Source organism: Peromyscus californicus, unplaced genomic scaffold (assembly GCF_007827085.1).
Source record: "Peromyscus californicus insignis strain IS unplaced genomic scaffold, ASM782708v3 Scaffold_6__1_contigs__length_162567912, whole genome shotgun sequence".
Classification (NCBI taxonomy): Eukaryota; Metazoa; Chordata; class Mammalia; order Rodentia; family Cricetidae; genus Peromyscus; species Peromyscus californicus.
This window is the reverse complement of record NW_026294584.1, coordinates 86,513,854-86,533,332: the sequence shown is the minus strand read 5'-3', so window position 1 is coordinate 86,533,332 and position 19,479 is coordinate 86,513,854. Positions and strand designations below refer to the sequence as shown.

The 19,479-nt window shown below is 46.2% G+C and overlaps 1 protein-coding gene across 1 annotated transcript; it reads right to left on the bottom strand.

Annotated features, from left to right (window-relative positions):
* Window positions 1-18,167: 18,167 nt before the first annotated feature.
* On the bottom strand, window positions 18,168-19,179 carry LOC128100150 (zinc finger matrin-type protein 1-like). The gene has a single exon (XM_052722296.1). The coding sequence runs from the start codon at window positions 19,177-19,179 to the stop codon at window positions 18,589-18,591; it is 591 nt and encodes a 196-aa protein (XP_052578256.1). The 3' UTR covers window positions 18,168-18,588.
* Window positions 19,180-19,479: the final 300 nt, after the last annotated feature.

Below are 19,479 nucleotides of genomic sequence, written 5' to 3'. Positions count from 1 at the left end.
ACCAAACAAACGAAACGAAGCAAGAATAAATAGTTCAGTAAAGGGTGCTGGTCTGACGGGGTTGGGTCTGCTCCAGCCTGTGTGACCTGCTGCAGTTGGGTGAGAAGATGAGTGTAGATATTAGCACTGAGGATGTTCAGTGGTTGAGCATGAACTTGTATAAGGTCCTGGGTTCGAGCCCCACAGCAAACCAAACAGTTGTTAAAATACTGCAAGCAGAAACTCTCCAGGTGATGGTACCTCCGCCTGTCAGAGAACACTTTGGACTATGTGAGTGGGGGTGGGGGGGTGGGGAGATTATTGGGTTGGTGTTAATGTTCCGTTTGGAAATCTCACACTTAGGTCTAAACCAAATGAAAGAAAAACAGTCTAGATTGCTTTTTCTAGTCCTTAGGAAAAAGTTGTAAAGGCCACCACCAAGAGGAAATGAAAGAACCGAGTAAATGTCTTCAGGAAAAGGGTTAATGATACACTGATAGCATAAGAGAAATGAAACTCAGGGTGGGGGTGACAGCCTGAGGCAGGAGGAGGAAAGTTCCAGCTGAGCCAGGACCACAGAGAGTTAACGTAGTGAGAGCCTGTGGCTGGAGACATGAGCAGGCCTCAGAGAGTACTCACCATCCCGCAGAGGACCGGGGTTTGGTTCCCAGCGCCCACAAGAGGCTGCTCAGGGCTGCCTGTGACTCCAGCTCCAGGGGACCTGCAGCCCTCTGGCCTCCATGGGCATCTATCTGCACGGCACGTGGTGCTTGCCAGAGGCAGAGGGGGCCGGATCTCTGGGCTCCAGCCCACCCACATGCACAAAACCTCCCCCAATTTAATTTTCTTAGTGTGTTTATTTCAAAACTGTTAGAAACATCTAAAATATTTTAAAATTGGAAACAAAAAAGAATATACAGGAGACCAGACTACTCAAGGGGAGAGTACAGCGGAGAAAGAACTGGGGGCAGGGCAGGGGTGCGGGGACGGGGGCAAGGCAGGGGTGCGGGGACAGGGGGGAGGGCAGGGGTGCGGGGATGGGGGCAGGGCAGGGGTGCGGGGACGGGGGCAGGGCAGGGGTGCGGGGACAGGAGGGAGGGCAGGGGTGCGGGGACAGGAGGGAGGGCAGGGGTGCGGGGACGGGGGGAGGGCAGGGGTGCGGGGACAGGGGGGAGGGCAGGGGTGCGGGGACGGGGGGAGGGTAGGGGTGCGGGGACAGGAGGGAGGGCAGGGGTGCGGGGACAGGGGGGAGGGCAGGGGTGCGGGGACAGGGGGGAGGGCAGGGGTGCGGGACAGGGGGAGGGCAGGGGTGCGGGGACAAGAGGGAGGGCAGGGGTGCGGGGACAGGGGGCAGTGCAGGGGTGCGGGGACAGGGGGAGGGCAGGGGTGCGGGGACAGGAGGGAGGGCAGGGGTGCGGGGACAGGAGGGAGGGCAGGGGTGCGGGGACAGGGGGCAGTGAAGGGGTGCGGGGACAGGGGGCAGTGCAGGGGTGCGGGGACAGGAGGGAGGGCAGGGGTGCGGGGACAGGGGGCAGGGCAGCTCCTAAACGCATCCTAAGGTCGTTTCCTGAACTTGTGCTGGTCTGACGGCTTCTGTGCCTCCAGCAACTCCGAGGCTGCGTTCTGGGATCCGGTGGCCTCTGCTGACGACTTGGGCTCCAGGACATCATCAAGCCCTTCTTAGCTCTCTTCCTCACTCACTTGACCCTTTCTGGGTTGGGTCACTGTCTGAGGTAGCCTGAGATACAACTATCTTTTTTGATGTGAGGTGAGTTGTTTGTTTTGTTTTTGAGACAAGAGTCCACATAGCCCAGATTAGCCCGGCACTCAATGTAACTGAGGGTGACCTTGAACTTCTCACCCTCCCGTCCCCACCTCCTGAACTCTGCAGTTGCCACCACATCGTGTTTGTTCGGTGAGGGGGACTGAAGCCGAAGTTTCCCAAATGCTGGCAAGCACTAGACCAACGGAGCTCCGCGACAGCCATGGCTTTATTTCGTTTTCCCCAACCTTTCTCCAGTAACTAGATTATTGCAGCAACTTCAAGTGAACTCGGCCTCTGCCTCTTCTTGCATGCAAAACCAGATTTATCTTTCTGAAAGGGAGCCTTCACCACGACCTGCAGCAACCTGTCTCACACTCTGTGGATGGGACTCAGACCAGAGTCAGCAAAGCCAGTCTTTGCTCAGGTCTTGACTTCAAGATGAATTTGCCTGTCTGTGTGTGTGGTGGCAATGGCAGAGGGTGGGGTGGTGTTGGATTCTCAAGACAGTGTTTCATGTAGCCCAGGCTGGCCTGGAACTCTATATACAGGAGAGGATGACCTTGAGTTTCTGCTCTTCCTCCCTCTACCTCCCAGCTCTGGGATCATAGGTGATGGATGATGTTCTTCTGTATGCTGTGAATATGTGTTGCTCTGATTGGTTGATAAATAAAATGCTAATTGGCCAGTAGCCAGGCAGGAAGTATAGGCAGGATAAGCAGACAAGGAGAATTCTGGGAAGAGGAAGGCTGAGTCAGGAGTTGCCAGGCAGACACAGAGGAAGCAAGATGTGAAGGCAGACTGAGAAAAGGTATCAAGCCACATAGCTAAACATAGATAAGAATTATGGGTTAATTTAAGTGTAAGAGCTAATCAGTAATAAGCCTGAGCACATGGCCAAGCAGTTATAATTAATATAAGTTTCTGAGTGATTATTTTATAAGCAGCTGTAGGACTGCGGGTGAGAGAGATTTGTCCTGAATGCAGGCCAGGCAGGACACAAGAAAACTTCGAGTTACAAATGGTGCCCAACATGGAGCAAGAGTTTCCACCTAAAACCTGAGAAAGCTTAAAAAAAAAAAAAGATTCTAAAATGGAGCTAAAAACAGCTTCCTAGTTGTGTCTCTCAGGCCAGCCACAGCCTGTGGACTTGAGCTACTCTATGGCAGGTTTGTGGCGTGCGGGCTTTACCTGCAGCATGGCAGATTCCTGCCACCATACACAGAGGCATCTCCAAGCTACACAGTATGCTGCGTGGTGGATATAGCTTTTGCTAGTACAGACAAAAAAAAAAAAAAAAGGTTTCTGGAATACACGCTGTTTTGATACACAGACCCACTGCCTCCCGGAGTCCAGTGGTGAGCATGGTTCCCCCAAAGCTGGCAGTAAGCGTAGTTCTGCCATGTTGGGAAGCTGAGGTGGGTGGAGCCAGCAGCCAAAGCTGCTATTTTAGTCCTAGTAATGCTGCAGTTTAAAGCAATAGATTCGCAATAAAACAGACTCAGATAAAATAAACCTCTAAATGGTTTACAATATGTGTAAAATTATACATAGGCTTGAAAGAGAGAAGAAAAGGAATATAGACAGTTATATAAAGAAATAGAAAGTTTAAAAAAATAAAATCTTTAAAGAGAAAGAAAAGGTAATATAAAAAAATAAGCCACATAAAAGTGAAAATCACACAGAGAGCCTGGATTATATTGTCTTTGGGATTTTTAACTGCAGAGAGACATTTGATTGTAAAAACTGCTGAGTTAAATCACTATGTATATTTTAAAGATATCTTGATTTCAAAATTTATGTATAAGGATACATTGCTTTGGAAAAGAGGTTCTGCTTTTGTTTCCACAGAAGATGAGAACCTGTGGATTGCTTCCAGGCTAATATGGTTTGACCAGCCAAGACCCCCTGAAAGGTCTCCAATGACACCATGGCCCAGATGATCCAACATCCAAAAAAAGCTTCAAGGCAACTGGCTCAGAAAATACAGCATCACAGACTACTCCAGTCAGGACTTGACCATAACTCTTAATTTTCTCAGGATTCCCATAAGACCAGCACCCTCTATCAGCAGGAAGTAGCCTAGAAAACTATACCCACATTCCAAAAAAATGGATTATGGATGTTTGTCTTTTTTAGATTGTTGGTTACAAATTGTTATTGGTCATAGTCAATATCTTTCTAAAAGAAGAAAGGGGGATATGATATGGAAATATAAGATATAGATATGATAGGATAAAAGGGTGGATTGTTGAACCTACTTTTAAAGAGCAACTTATTTAAAATATTTTACATTGTTATAGATTTTAGTTTATTGATACAAATTTGAAGTTAACTTTGTTATACTGTATGTATATTTCTACTCTTGTTTAAGGTATTATGTTTATGTAACTCATTTAAATTGTAATAGATAATTAAGAAATTAATTAATTAAGACAGATTAATAATTAATCTTCTAAGATAGTCAAACTTATAGTCATGTTAAGTTTTCTAGATATACATAGATATAATTTAATTAGGTAGGTAATCTTCAAACACTTAAAAGACCTACAGAATATGGCATTGAAAATGTTTTAAAAAACTTAGATTTTTCTGGACAATGAGACACATCTGCTCCTGGCAGCACCAACTACTTCAAAGAAGATAATGGGCATTGAAGAAACTCATTATGGAGTTTACTTTCTTTGTGGTAAAAGTTAGCCACTGGGCAAAAAAGTGCCCTTGCGATGACTACTTGATAATATGTTGTCTAAACTGGACGTTCAGGGCTCATAGGAAGGTGACTACTGAACTTTGCAAGGTGAGATGGTCCTTCAGGTTCCTGCTTCATTCCTGCTTCACAGAAGAAATTGCCAGACATTCTACAGTACACAGAAAGAAGCAACTGAGAGACTCTAGGCCTATAGGTTGAAGAATGGATACCCCAACATTGCAGAAGAACTGTGGGTAACTGTCCAGGTAGCCAGCTGTCTCTGTCATTCTAGATTTTTGGAAGTTGCTTACAATGCTCTTCCTGTTTACTTAGATAGTATTATGTCCTTCTGGGGTCTTTGATGTAGTTGAAGACCAGATAGTTATAATTATGGTTTTCCTTGTTTATGATAAGGGATAAGGTAGATATGAAACCTTAGACTCACAAATACAGGATAGATAGGATATCTTCTTTAATTTTGCCAAATACAGATAGACTAGATATTATAAGTCTTGCTTGATAACTATTTTGTTATATGAAATTTTACTATGTTGAAGTTAAAACCTTCCTTTTGAATAGCAAGAAAAGGGGAAATGATGGATGATGTCATTCTGTTGCTGTGAATATGTGTTGCTCCAATTAGTTGATAAATAAAATGCTGATTGGCCAGTAGCCAGGCAGGAAGTATAGGCAGGATAAGCAGACAAGGAGAATTCCGGGAAGAGGAAGGCTGAGTCAGGAGTTGCCAGGCAGACACAGAGGAAGCAAGATGTGAAGGCAGACTGAGAAAAGGTATCAAGCCACATAGCTAAACATAGATAAGAATTATGGGGTAATTTAAGTGTAAGAGCTAGTCAATAATAAGCCTGAGCACATGGCCAAGCAGTTATAATTAATATAAGTTTCTGAGTGATTATTGTATAAGCAGCTGTAGGACTGCAGGTGAGAGAGATTTGTCCTGAATGCAGGTCAGGCAGAACACAGGAAAACTTCAAGCTACACATAGGTGTATACTACTCTGGCTAGGCTATATTGTCTTCTTGTTAGTATTTAATTCTTAATTGTTCTGTAAGATTCAAAAGCAGTAAGTAGTACAACACTATCCTCTATAGAGCACCCACAAATCCAGAATAACATCAGCCTTTTTCTTCAAGTTTTATAAATCCCTGCCTAACTTTGATACATTATTTTGGTTATTCTATTACAAAGTGTACCATTGTCCAAGGCATATATTCCAGTTTGTTCCAAAAGCCAGAGGCTGATACAGAATCTCCCATAATTCCTAGGAGTAAAATATTCAAGCAGAAAGGCTGCTCTTATCTCTAGCCACATGCTCACTATAGCCTTTACCCCTCTGTGTGTCTCAGTTGGCAACCTCATCAAATGTACATAAGATTCCTTTACATCATTTTAGCTTCTTCTTCTTTTTTTTGGTTTTTTTTTTTTTTTTTTTTTTTGGTTTTTCGAGACAGGGTTTCTCTGTGTAGCTTTGTGCCTTTCCTGGATCTTGCTCTCTAGCCCAGGCTGGCCTTGAACTCACAGAGATCTGCCTGCCTCTGCCTCCCAAGTGCTGGGATTAAAGGCGTGCGCCACCACCGCCCGGCCTGATTACATTTATTTATGTGTGTGTCTTCAGGTCAAAGCACAGCTTGTGTGAGTCAGTTCTCTCATTTCAATAGGGGGTCTGAGGGATCCAATTCATCTTACTAGCCTCAGTCTCATGTTAACTTGTGAAATGAACACGATCACTACCCCAGAAAAAAGGACCCCCAATAGGTAAATACCAAAAAGCAGGGTTTTTAAAATGACTTGAGTCTGGGTATGGTGGCACATGTCTGTGACTCAAGCGCTTAGAAAACCAAGGCAGGAGAATCTTCTGTTTAAGGCCAGCCGGGACTACATATTGAGAGCCTGCCTCAATAATTTTAAGGTTTTTTTTTAAATTTTCTTTCTTTATTTTTATTTTATGTGCATTGCTGTTTTCCCCTGTATGTTTGTCTGTGTGAGGGTGTCAAATCCTAGAGTGACAGACAGTTGTTAGCTGCCATGTGGGTGCTGGGAATTGAACCCGGGTCCTCTGGAAGAGCAGCCAGTGTTCTTAACTGCTGAACCATCTCCAGCCCCTAATTTTAAGTTTTATACTAGGAAACCTAAGTCCTTTTATTAGCTCACACCATGACCCTATGTAGAGTAAGCCTTTTATTAAAAAGAAATTATTCAGCTAGACACTATAACTTTTGCCTGTAATCCCAACATTCAGGAGGCAGAGGCAGGGATTTCCATAAGTTTGAAGCCAGCCTGAGCCACGCAGTGGGACCCTGTTGAAGGAGGAGAAGAGAGAGAAATCCAGCAAGGATCAGTAGGTAAAGGTGCTATTAAGCTGGATGGTCTCAGTTTGATTCCTAGAACCCACAAACTGGAAGTTGTCTTCTGACCCTGACACGTGCCACACAGGAACTCACGCAAATATACAGATAAATGGAATAAAAATAAGTAAGAAAGAGAAAGAAAATGTTCAAATAAAATCCTGTGTGGGGTGTGTGTGTGTGTGTGTGTGTGTGTGTGTGTGTGTGTGTGTGTGTGATATGTGTCTCCAGGCTCGCAGAGGTCACCAGCCTTCACAGTAGGTGGTAAGGGTCTTCACCTGTTGAACTAGCTCACCCACCCCTTTCAGTCAGGCTGGAGCATTCTAACTGTCCTGGCCTGGGCTGGGAGCATAGCTAAATAGTAGAGCTTATACAAGAATACACACACACACACACACACACACACACACACACACACACACACACACACACACACACAGAGTCAATCATGATGGCTGGCTGGAAGGATGATTACTTATAGACCAGAGTTTTCTACTACACTTGAGCTTAGCCAGAAGAGATGTACCTAAAGTTTGAGAACCACTTGTGCAACATGGTAATATCCTTGTCTCAAAAGAAAATATGAAAAAAATATCCTACATGCAATGAATGAACACATGAACACCATGCTCACTCCCTCTTCCTCGTTCAGTCCAGGGCCCAGCCCATGAAATGGCACTGCCCACATTCAGGGTGGGTCTTTCTATCTCACCCCAATTAAGACAATCCCTCATGCCCAAGGCCAACCTATCTAAACAATCCCTCATGCCCAAGGTCAACCTATCTAGACAATCCCTCATGCCCAAGGTCAACCTATCTAGACAATCCCTCATGCCCAAGGTCAACCTATCTAGACAATCCCTCATGCCCAAGGCCAACCTATCTAGACAATCCCTCGTGCCCAAGGTCAACCTATCTAGACAATCCCTTGTAGACACTCACTTTCCTGGTGATTCTACATTGTGTAACTTGAGCACAGGTTTGCTGACCTCCTGTATCCAGGGGGGGAGATATTATTTTATTTATGTTTACTGTTTAGGTCCAGGTTCTCTGACTTCAACTTTTAGAAGGTTAAATACCTAGGCTGGTCAATACAACTCATACCTGTAATCCCAGAATTTGGGAGATGGAGACAGGAGGACCAAGGGTTCAAGGCTAGCCTCGGATACATAGTGAATTTGATGCCAGCCTGGGATACATGACACTCTTGTCTCCAAAACCCAAGCAATAAAACCAAAACTAAATAACTATGTTACAAGTTATCTTTGGAAGAGATGCAAAGATTTTGATGGAGTAGAAATGTTGACCTCAAAGCTATGGTGTGGCTCATAGTACAGCAGCAGCTATTTTTTCACGTATGTGGATGTTTGCCTGAACGTATGCATGGGTGTGCAGTGTCCTCTGAGGTCAGAAGCAGGCATTAGATCCCTTGGAACTGGAGTTGCAAAGGGTTGTGAGTTACCGTGTGGGTTCTGGGAAACAGCCAGAGTCCTCTGAAACCTCAGGCAGTGTTCTCAGCGGCTGAGCCATCTCTCCAACTGCGTTCAGCAACCACCTTTGTGTCTAAATCAGCACACACATTCCCGCACGAATACTTCTCACAGTAGCTCTGGCATCCAGTCTGATCTCTCATCTCTGCACACATGCAGGGACAGAAGGAAGGAGATGTGGCAGTGTGTGCTGCAGGTGAAGATAATGTCCTTGATGTTTCCTAAAGGATCAGGTTGTGCTCAGAGCCTCAGCTGGTGGGAGATGTGTCTATCTCTATTACATCATCTCTGTTTATCTCCCTATCTGTACCAATGTCACCTCCATCCCTAGCTACATCATCTCTATCTATAGCAAGACATCTATAGTAATAATACATATGTATGTGCGTATGAGGTTCTGTTATTTTACATAGCTCAAAATACTCTCTGAGAGGCTGGTCTAAAATCAACTCATGTTCTGGAAGACTTTGTACTGCAGCTCTATGTCTTCAGCTCTGCTTCACAGGCAGTCTTAGCTCTTTGCTCTAACCTAGTGAGCAGAGAGGAGGCTAGCCACCAACCACCATCCACCCCCTTGTTCGAGCAGCTGTGCCGTGCCCTGCGCCTGTGTGCAAGACGGAAATCTGCACCTGCTCCAGACACTGGCTCATTGTGTAAGGCTCTGTTTTCTACTCTGTGGCAGCACATGTGGTTACAGCATATGTGTCCTTGACTGCCCTGTAACTGTTCCAGGCCCCAGACATTCCAGGCAGTGGCAGGTATTCAGGAGCTAGGCAGACGGAACTTCTGTCTGCAGGAAGTACACAGTCTTCGTGGGATAGACAAATAATAAAGAGACACTATGAAAAATTGGGCAATTTGGACCAAATTACAGTAATTTAAATAACGTTTGGTAGGGACTAAGGAGATGTCTCAGTCTTTAAAGCACTTGCCTCTCAAGTGTGAGGAGGACCAGAGTGCAGATCCCCAGATATGTGTAATGCCCAGTGGGTGTGGCTGCCCACCTCTATTGCCGGATGAGACATGGAGACATGGGATCCCCAGAGCAAGCTGCCTAACAAGACTAGCCATATCAGTGAGCTCTGGGTTTGATTGAGAGACCCTGACTCCATGAATAATGTGCACAAGTAATTCAAGGTGATTCCTGACATCAGTCTCAGGCTTCCACGTGCACATGCCCCCGCCTATGCCCAAACACACGTGTGTGCCAGCAGACGTGAATACATGCACAGACATACACATACAGATACACACACATGTACATACACCACATACACAAAAATAGGAAAAGGAAAATAATAAATTAAGATTCTTATTTCTTTTCAGATAATCTCATGCATCCTAGGCTGGCCTCGAACTCACCACACAGCTGAGGATGACTTTGACCTCCGGATCCTCCTATCTGTTCCTGCCAAGTGCTAGGATTACAGATGTGCATCACTATGCCAGGCATTAGTTTAAAGGTCTTAGTTGGTTTATTTTCTATTCTAGAATGGAGCAAAACTTCAGTTCATAAAACAGAATTAGAGTTCCTAAGGACTGAGCTGATGAGGCCAATTTTCTAGACAGAGAAGAACCAAAGCCATCAAGAAACTGAACCAAGTCGGGCCCAGGCCATTCCAAGGCACTTGCCTTCTAAGGTGGGGATAGAATAACGGAAAACTGACTGACTAACATTTGATCATTTCAGGGGCTTTTGTTTGGTAGGTTGGTTGGTTTTTTTTCTTTTTCTTTTTTTTTTTTTTGGAGGGGGTTGGGTTCTGTTTTTTGTTTTTGTTTTTTGTTTTTGTAATGATTAAAGAATGCAAGAGATAAGGTAGTGGAACCATCATTACCATGAACTGAAGTTAGCTCTGGGGGAATCTGGAAGTCACCTCTCGTTTCTTTGGCTTCTTGAAAGGTCAAATAAATGGCTTAGGATTGGTTTGATGATGTGGAACTTTAGCATGGTGACTTTCCTTTGATGGTGTGTATGTGTGTATGTGTGTGTTCCTCTGCATGTATGTTGTGGGATGTTCTGTACGGCAAATGTGTTGCTCTGATTGGTCAATAAATAAATCACTGATTGGCCAGTGGCTAGGCAGGAAGTATAGGCGGGACAAGGAGGAGAATAAAGCTGGGAAGTGGAAGGCTGAGTCAGAGAGACACTGCTAGCTGCCATGATGACAAGCAGCATGTGAAGATGCTGGTAAGCCACAAGCCACGTGGCAAGGTATAGATTAATGGAAATGGATTAATTTAAGCTGGAAGAACAGTTAGCAAGAAGCCTGCCACGGCCATACAGTTTGTAATCAATATAAGTCTCTGTGTTTACTTGGTTGGGTTTGAGCGGCTGTGGGACTGGCGGGTGACAGAGATTTGTCCTGACTGTGGGCCAGGCAGGAAAACTCTAGCTACACATGTATGCATGTGTGCAGGTACACATAGGAGTCAGAGGTCATAACTGGGTGTGTTCCTCAACCAATTTCCACCTTACCTTTTGAGACAGGGTCTCTCACTGAACCTGGAGTTTTCAGATTTGTCTAGACTGGCTGGTCAGTAAGCCCCAAGGATTCTCCTGCCCCCACTTCCTCAGCTTTTCAGGCGCGAGTCCACACTCAGTTTTCTATGTGGGGGCTGGAACTGAACTCAGGTCCTCAGGCTTGTGTGGCAAGCTCTTCCTGACTGAGCCATCTCCCCACACGCCCTCTTTTAGACTTTTAGTCTGATGGAGAGCACACAGTACAAAAGCATAGTCTAGAACGATGACCTCCTATGATTTTTATTTAACAAATTAATGAGCTGATGAGGAAACAGACTCATTGTATTCAAGGCCACAGTGTTTGTGCACGTGCATTCATGATTGTGTTCATCACTGTGATTACACATGAAGATATGTGTGGTTGCATACACACTTTAGCATGTCTCACTATTGCTGTGGGATGGTCTGTATGTCAAGTGTGTTGCTGATTGGTCAGTAAATAAATCACTGATTGGCCAGTGGCTAGGCAGGAAGTATAGGCAGGACAAGGAGGAGAATAAAGCTGCGAAGTGGAAGGCTGAGTCAGAGACACTGCCAGCTGCCACGATGACAAACAGCATGTGAAGATGCCGGTAAGCCACGAGCCACGTGGCAAGGTATAGATGTATAGAAATGGATTAATTTAAGCTGTAAGAACAGTTAGTAAGAAGCCTACCACGGCCATACAGTTTGTAAGCAATATAAGTCTCTGTGTTTACTTGGTCGGGTCTGAGCGGCCATGGGACTGGCAGGTGAGAGAGATTTGTCCTGACTGTGGGCCAGGCAGGAAAACTCTAGCTACATACTATTTAATGTTCTGCATATTGATACCTGATCAATACTCATGACTCAGCATTCTGTTAGATAAGTTGAAAGCAGGTCATTGGTTTATGCTCAAGCAAATCATGCTGAAGTTCTAAACCAAGTTACCCTAGGAGAGAAAAGAGGCTAATTCCCAACCCAGGCAGCTGCAGTTGTCATGATAAAGAAGCCTCCTGCACGGTAGCCTTTTGGTTTTGGCTTTCCTCAGCCCCTTTCTGCTGTTTATCTGTGTTTCAGTCTTTCGTCTGAGCCTTCTCACTCCTGCCTGGAGGATACCCCAAAAGGGCATCTGTAGTTAGCCTCTCTGTTTGGCAACTTCATACCATTTTATACAGATATTTAGGCTTGCTTGTCTGTGAATCTGGGAACCCCATCTGAATTAGAACCAGGCAAAAAAAAATCTGCTAGAAATTCCTCAGCAGGTCCTGTAGCCTAAGCCACCTATGAGGTAGAAAAGCCGGAGTGGGACCTAGGACACATGTCTCCCCAAAGCACCCAGGCATGTGTCCACTCAAGGCACCCAGGCATGTGTCTACCCAAAGCATGCAGGCATTCATGTGTCTACCCAAGGCATGCAGCATGTGTCTCCCCAAAGAATGCAAGCATGTTTCTCCCCAGAGAAGGCAGGCATGTGTCTCCCCAGAGAATGCAGGCATGTGTCTCCCCAAAACATATAGGCATGTGTCTCCTTAGAGAATGCAGGCATGTGTCCCCCCAAAGAATGCAGGCAAGTGTATCGCCAGAGAATGCAGGCATGTATCCCCCCAGAGAAAGCAGGCATATATCTCCCCAAAACATGCAGGCATGTGTCTCCCCAAAACATGCAGGCAAGGTCTACCTGAAGCACACAGGCATGTGTCTACTCAAAGCATGCAGCCATGTGTCTATCCAAGGTATGAAGGCATGGGCAGCCACAGGAACCAGCCCCCACTTCGTCCTAGATCCTGTTTCTCCACCCCTGCTTACTTTCTGCCTCTCCACCTTGGCTACAATTCTGGATAAAGACAAAATTTTTAGTCCTGGTTCTTTTGATCCCTAGGAGGATAAGGATGAGCTCATCTCTAGAAGTTTCCTTTTCAGCCACCTTGAGGCCCCACTGCCACAGTCTCGTGTGGTCTCAGCCCTCAGTCTGGGGAAGCCAGCAAACTCTACCCTCTGTTCTCAGTTCCTGCTGTGGACACTACTCCGCATGTCCCTCCAGACCCAGGTGTGGTGCTTAGGGATGCTCTGCAGGATATCCTGATAGTGATGTGGAAACCCTCTGGATAAGTTGGGCAGCTCAGATCATATGAGACACAGCTAAAAACAGCTACCCTCACACCAAGTGCTTCTTGATTAGACAAGGCTAGCCTGGACCTTTCTGGAAAGCTCCTAAGCACCTCAACCTTCATATCCAGCTGTGGATGTAATCACTCCAACAGTTTCCAGATTTCCCGCTCAATTACTTTCTAATCTGTATACTCCAAGCTCTGGCATTTTAGCTTGTGTTTGATACAGGAAGAGGAAAGGCCTGGTATGTTAGGTGGTGTTTATGGGCCTCTGGCCATTCACTGTCATTTTGACTTTCACAGAGCTGCGTTCTAAGAGGACATTTGACTCTTGTCTTACTTTTGTTGTTGGAACCAACATCTGGGAAGCGGAATATTCATTCTTGTTGTTTTGCATTTGTCTAGTTTGGAGGTCAAAGGATAACTTGCAGGAGTTAGTTCTCTCCTTCCACTTTGTGACCCCGGGGATCGAGTTCAACTAGTCAGGTTTGTCGGCAAGCACCTTTACCTGCCAAGCCATCTCACTGGTCCAGGAGGAATCGTTTATGGTTTGAGAAGTCTCGGTCCATTGCGGTGGAGTGGAACAGCTCACATCGTGGAAGGCCAGAAGCATAGTGGGGCAGTTGATAGGAGGGACCAGAGCGGGATGGAGCCCACAAGGGTGCATTCTCAGCCGCCTTAATCCACCGATGGATGGAACCATCTGTTAGGTCAGAGTCCTCATGAGACAAGCCTCTCCAGGAACTGTTGACGGACACTCCGAGCTGTGCTTTACTGAAGAAGCACCTCTCACTCCAGTCAAGCTGTCAAAGAAGATTAACCATGATAACTCTTGGAAAAGAAAAAAAAACTTAAATAATAAAGACATAAGCAAATTCATCTCAGAAAGAAATGGAGTGTTTTCTGGGTGGTGGTGGCACACATCTTTATTTCCAGCACTTGGGAGGCAAAGGCAGGTGGATCTCTGTGAGATGGAGGCCAGTCTGGTCTACAGAGTGAGTTCCAGGGCAGTCAAAGCTACACAGGGAAACCTTGTCTCAAAAAACAACAAATAAAACCAAAAACAAATTAAGAAGTGTAACGCTTACCATAGTAGAAAGTAACTGTTAATTCGGATATAAGGGAGATCTAAGCTTAAATCAGAGGCGCTGCAGAAAGTTCTAGAGTGGATGAAGGCCGTAGCAGCATCAAAGAGACTTTCCCTTTGGAGCAGAGGAGGGTACTGCCGGCCGGTGAGCAACCTTCTCCTTCGCCATTTAGAGTGGCTGACCCTGCACCTCGCCGAAGGGACGTTTGTGAGGAGCAGTGGGTTCTGCCTCAAAAGATGTCACTTAAGAGTCATGACCTGAGTCAGGCGGTGGTGGCACACGCCTTTAATCCCAGCACTCGGGAGGCAGAGGCAGGCGAATCTCTGTGAGTTCAAGGCCAGCCTGGGCTACAGAGTGAGTTTCAGGACAGGCTCCAAAGCTACACAGAAAAACCCTGTCTCAAAAAAAAGTCATGACCTGTTTCTCCCAGACACCCAGGCTTCATACACGGGGGTGTGATTGACAGTCTTGCCATCATGCTGGGGTGTCCACAGGGACACAATGTGGAAGTGTTTCTTCATGCCAGGTGGAGTTGGCACACATCTCTAATCCCAGGACTCAGGATTTAAAAGTATTCAATTTTTTCTCATGTTCCCCTTTTTCATTTTACCTACACACAGAAATATCCCAAACCTTTGGGTATTTTCAGTTCTTAACCAGAGTCATTTGGAAAATTGTCAAGTTTTTCTTTAAGGAATTTAGAAAAGATATCGGGCGGTGGTGGCACACGTGAATTGAAGGATTGAGTCTGGAACTTCGGGTGTGAGCTGGACTCCATGGAGGATGCATGTTCTATATTATGATGGACTGCGTTGATTGTCTTATTGTGGAAGCAGAGAGGGATACCGGCATTTAGTAGATGGGTCCAGGGGTGACAGATATTACCTGTTCCTTCCAATAGATGTCCAGAATCAAGTTCCAACTTATAAGTCTCCCTCCATATTTCTTCTTTCTTCCCTCCTTTTTAATATTTGTGTTTATTTCATTCACTGTCATATCTCAGTGGCTACACCTATGACTAGAATTCAATAGCTTAAAATTTGTGTGTGTAAGGATCTCCCTGGGAAAGGGGAAATAGAATAGATTTCTCTGGTGGACTGGAAGTGGGTGGGGTTGGGAACAGGAGGGATCAGATGTGTGTGTGTTGGGGGCAGGGAGAAAATACTGGGAGAAACACCTGGAATTGGGGGCATTTCGGGGGCGAGGCAGAAATCTAGTGCAAAGAAAACTCCATGGAATCTGAAAGAGTAACTTTAGCAAAGATTCCTAGTAATGGGGGACACGGAGTCTGAACTGGTCATCTTTTGTAACCAGGCAAGGCCTCAAGTGGCGGGATTAGGACCAACCCAGCCACCAAACCTTCAGCCTGGGACCAGAGTCTAGCAGAATCCTCTTCAGAGACCAGAGAGACTTCATCCAGCAATTGATGAGAGCAGATGCAAAGTCCCCTAGCCAAATATTAGGCAGAGCTCGGGGAATCCTGCGGAGGAGGGGGAGGAAGGACCAGAGGAATAAGATGGATCAGAGACACCAGGAGAACATGGTTCACAGAATCAATTGACCAGGACTCATGGGGGCTTGCAGATATCAGGGAGCCTGTAGGGGTCCGACCTAGGTCCTCTGCACATGTGTCATAGCTGAGCAGCTTGGTGTTCTTATGCGACTCTCACAGTGGGAGCAGCGGCTGTCTCTGACGCTTGCCTGTCTGTGGGACTCACACTGTGCTGCCTCTTACAGCCTTGATGAGATGGTACGTGTCTGGTCTATTGTAGCTTGTCATGACTGTTTGGTTGACATCCCTGGGAGGCCTGCTCTTTTCTGAGAGGAGGCCGAGGAAGGGTGGACCTGGGGGAGAAGGGAGGTAGAGGGAGGGAAACTGCAGTCAGGATGTAATAAATGAGAGACTAAAACATTTCACTTTACATTAAAAATTTGTGTGTCATGTGTAGTAGCCCAAATCACAACTGTATGGCTCAAGAGATTTTCAGCAAATAACTGCAAGGCCACTATTCAGATAAAACAACAACAAAAAAACCCGTGTTTATACAACGTGTGGGAGGGCATGTGTGTGTCACAGGAGTATGTGGAGGTCAGAGGACCATCTCAGGCATCCATCTTCACCTTGAGAGAGGGTCTCTCTGGTTCACTGCTGCATGTGCCAGCCTAGCTAGCCTTTCTTAAAATTCTGTCTCTGCCTCCTGCCTCATAGGAGTTCTGGGGTCACAGGCACATGCTTCTGCACCGACTTTATGTGGGATCTGGGGACTTGAAATCAGGTCCTCACTCTGGGGTCACAGGTACATGTTACTGCACCAACTTTATGTGGGATCTGGGGACTTGAACTCAGGGCCTCACTCTTGCACAGTGAGAGTTTTGCCTGCCAAGTCACCTTGCCAGCACTTACTGTCTAAATTAACAGGTGCAATCCTTACTCTCCTATTTGGTTTATGACTTCTTAACTGGTAGAAATGGTTTGTGTAGTAGGACTTTATCAGTGAGGGCCAAATCAAAGCCACAGCAGTAATTTAAGCAGAGAAAATTAAATAAAAAAAAAAACTAACTAATAAAAAATGGGTAATTACCCAATGAGTACAAGAGGACTCTAAGGCCTTCTGTAAAGGGCCACGTCGTATTTTGGGCTTTGTGGGCAAGAGTCATGGCCAAGGATATCACAGACTACAACACAAACATCCACAACATTTTATTGATGAAATCCAAGATAAAATGAATGCATGTTTCTAAAAACTGTATTATGCTTATCTATTGTGTTGAGGGTACAGGGTGTAGGTGCATGTCACATGTGGAGGTCAGAGAACAACTTGGGGGACCTGGTTCTCATCCACCCACCAATGCGGGACCCAGGGATTGACCTCAGGTCCTCAGGCTTGGCACCAAATGCTTTCACCCACTGAGCCATCCGCCAGGCCCACAAGCACATGCTTTGAAATACATTTCAATGACGACATCTCCACTTTGTATCGTTGAGATTCAAATACAAGAACCATTGCCAGCTCAAGAGTCACAAGCAGGTGGCTGGCTGTGACCTGCAGGGTGGCGGTTGGCTGGCCTGGGGCTCCACGGGTGGGGCTGAGGGGGTACAACGGGTGGGGGAGGCTGAGGGTCCTCTCCACAACCGCTGAGATTTATTAGACTCTGCAGCTAGAACTGAGCCAGAGTCCACCAACAAAGACATTTGCCGAGGCCCACAGGCTACAGGTAGGACACGCCCCAACACCTCCCCATCTTTGTTACCAAGAAAAGGGCAAGCCAGGGAAAGGGGAAGAAAGCCCCTGGTCCTGCCTCTACTATACAATGACCTTCTAGTGCCATCTGCTGGAGGAGACTAAAAGGCCAAGTAGTGAAACCAGACTAGTGTGGAAGTCCTGTTTTAACAGGTAATAATTGGATAACTCCGGTAGGGACGCTAACAGTGATAAAGGTGGTTTTCCCACTCTGCTTCTTGCCTTTACAAATATCTCCTGGAAAAGGCTCATATGAAACAACATTCTGAATAAAAATAAAATAATAAAAACAGCACATTGCAGGAGCTGGCTCTCTCCTTTTACAGTGTGGGTCCCAGGGTTCAAACTCAGGTAAGCCAGGCTTAGTGGCAAGCCCCTTTACCCTCTCACTCGCCCCGTGAAGGTTAGTCGACTCCTCACTGTCCTCTACCCACCCAGTACTTGTGTCCTGAGCCCATCCTACCAGATACTCTGTGTCTTTCTGTGTGTGTGTGTGTGTGTGTGTGTGTGTGTCTAATGCTTACTGTCAAGATTCTAATTTTTGTAGATTTTAGAGCAAAATCTTCTGCTTCACACAAATTCAAAATGTTTTGGCAAGTACATCTATTACCTTTTCTTGTTTAATAGCATCTGGCGAATGTATCTTGAACAAAAAAAACCAGTTCTCTCTTGGCTGGGCCTGGCTGTGAATGCCTTCAATCCCAGATATTCTTGCCATGACTGCTTCACACAGCACATGCAGATCTCTGCTCACCATATACCTTGGTGAATGCTAGGTAACCCTGCAGCCAATTTGACTCCGCCTATGGGTGGCAGGGCACTTCCCTTGGTGGCCTGTCAGAAGAAGGCTTGTGATTGGGGATGAGATGTAGCTCAGCGAGAGAACTCTTGCCTAGCATGCCCAAGACTGCGGGGTGGGGGTAGGGGGTGGAGGGGTGGGGGGTGTGTGTATGCGACTTGACTGGTGTAGATCACAACCCTCTCGTCTTCTTTTGCTCTCTATCACTAGCAGAGGGGCTGAGTGGTGACGAGAAGAGGGAGTGGATGACAGGAGTAGCTTCTAAATGGTGGCAATGGCGAAGGTGGCAGCAGGTATTGCCCCCGTGGTTTCCATGGTAGCAACAATGGTAAGAAAATGGCTGAATTTTCCAGAGTGTCCAGGGGCAGAAACAATAGGGAGTAGAGGTACTGGAGACAACAACGAGCCACAGAACGGAAAGTGAGCCCTGGTCAGGGAGATGTCAGCCATCTGAACGCTCCACACCAGTAGAGTAAATGGACCATGGCAGAAGACTGACATCTAATTGCTTTGAGGTATTTGATCCACCCTTACCAATAGAACCAAGTTGTTGACTTTTGGGACCCCAAATGCCCAAACATCAGTCGCAACTGCCCAAGATGGCTTCATCCCACAAATCCCTCTCCTCTGGCTCCTTCTTCTCTCTGTGGGACTGGCGCCTGCTTCTGGTGGGGTCTCTTCCATCGTGGCGGGTCCTCTTTCTGGGCTTGGACTTCTCAGTTCCCGCTGGCTCTGGGGAGGCCTTCCTTCTGCTGGGGCCTCTGTCTTCTTTGTGGGAAGCCCTCTCTCTGTGGTGTTTCCTCTTGGGCGTCCTTTGCTCCACACTGGTGGCTCCTTCCCACTCTTGGTGACGGGGCCTTTCCTTTCCATCTTGACTGACTGGCTGGTTTTTCTGATGATGTTTTAGAGATTCCAGTCTTCGTCTGCAGTGAGGTACCAGGTTTTCCACTGTCGGCCTTTCATAGGAAGTAGAGGATCTGGGGTGTTTTCTGGATGAGAGAGGTGGCCCCAGCATCGGAGCTCCCGGGCTGACACAGTCTCTTTCTTGGTGAAAAGATTCCTCTGCCGTATTTCTGAAATAGATCCTTGGATGTAATCCTCTGGCTCTCTGCTTTCTAATGAAATCTTCAAGCTCATGTTGAAAAGAGTCATTGGTCTGACGCTTTTCCATTGCACTGACCATGAATGGATTTCTCTAGAAAAAAATGGGAGAAGACCTTCTGTTAATGAATCATATTGCTGAAGATATTTTCTCTGTCCTAAGAGAGTGTTATGCTATATATTGTACAGTAAATAGTAAGTAGTCACTGATGTTGGACATGAGTACTTCTGACATACTGGGGATGGGAAAGTATAATGGGGGAGGAAAATGATTGCTCATTTGTCTTGTTTTAAAAAATTTGACTATGTGTATGTGAGTATGGGTTTGTACACAGTGCCCACAAGGCCAATGGTGTCAGATGCTCCTGGG

Excerpts from the sequence above, each read along its gene's own strand:
- LOC128100150 (XM_052722296.1), bottom strand. The coding sequence starts at position 19,179 with ATGGAAAAGCGTCAGACCAATGACTCTTTTCAACATGAGCTTGAAGAT.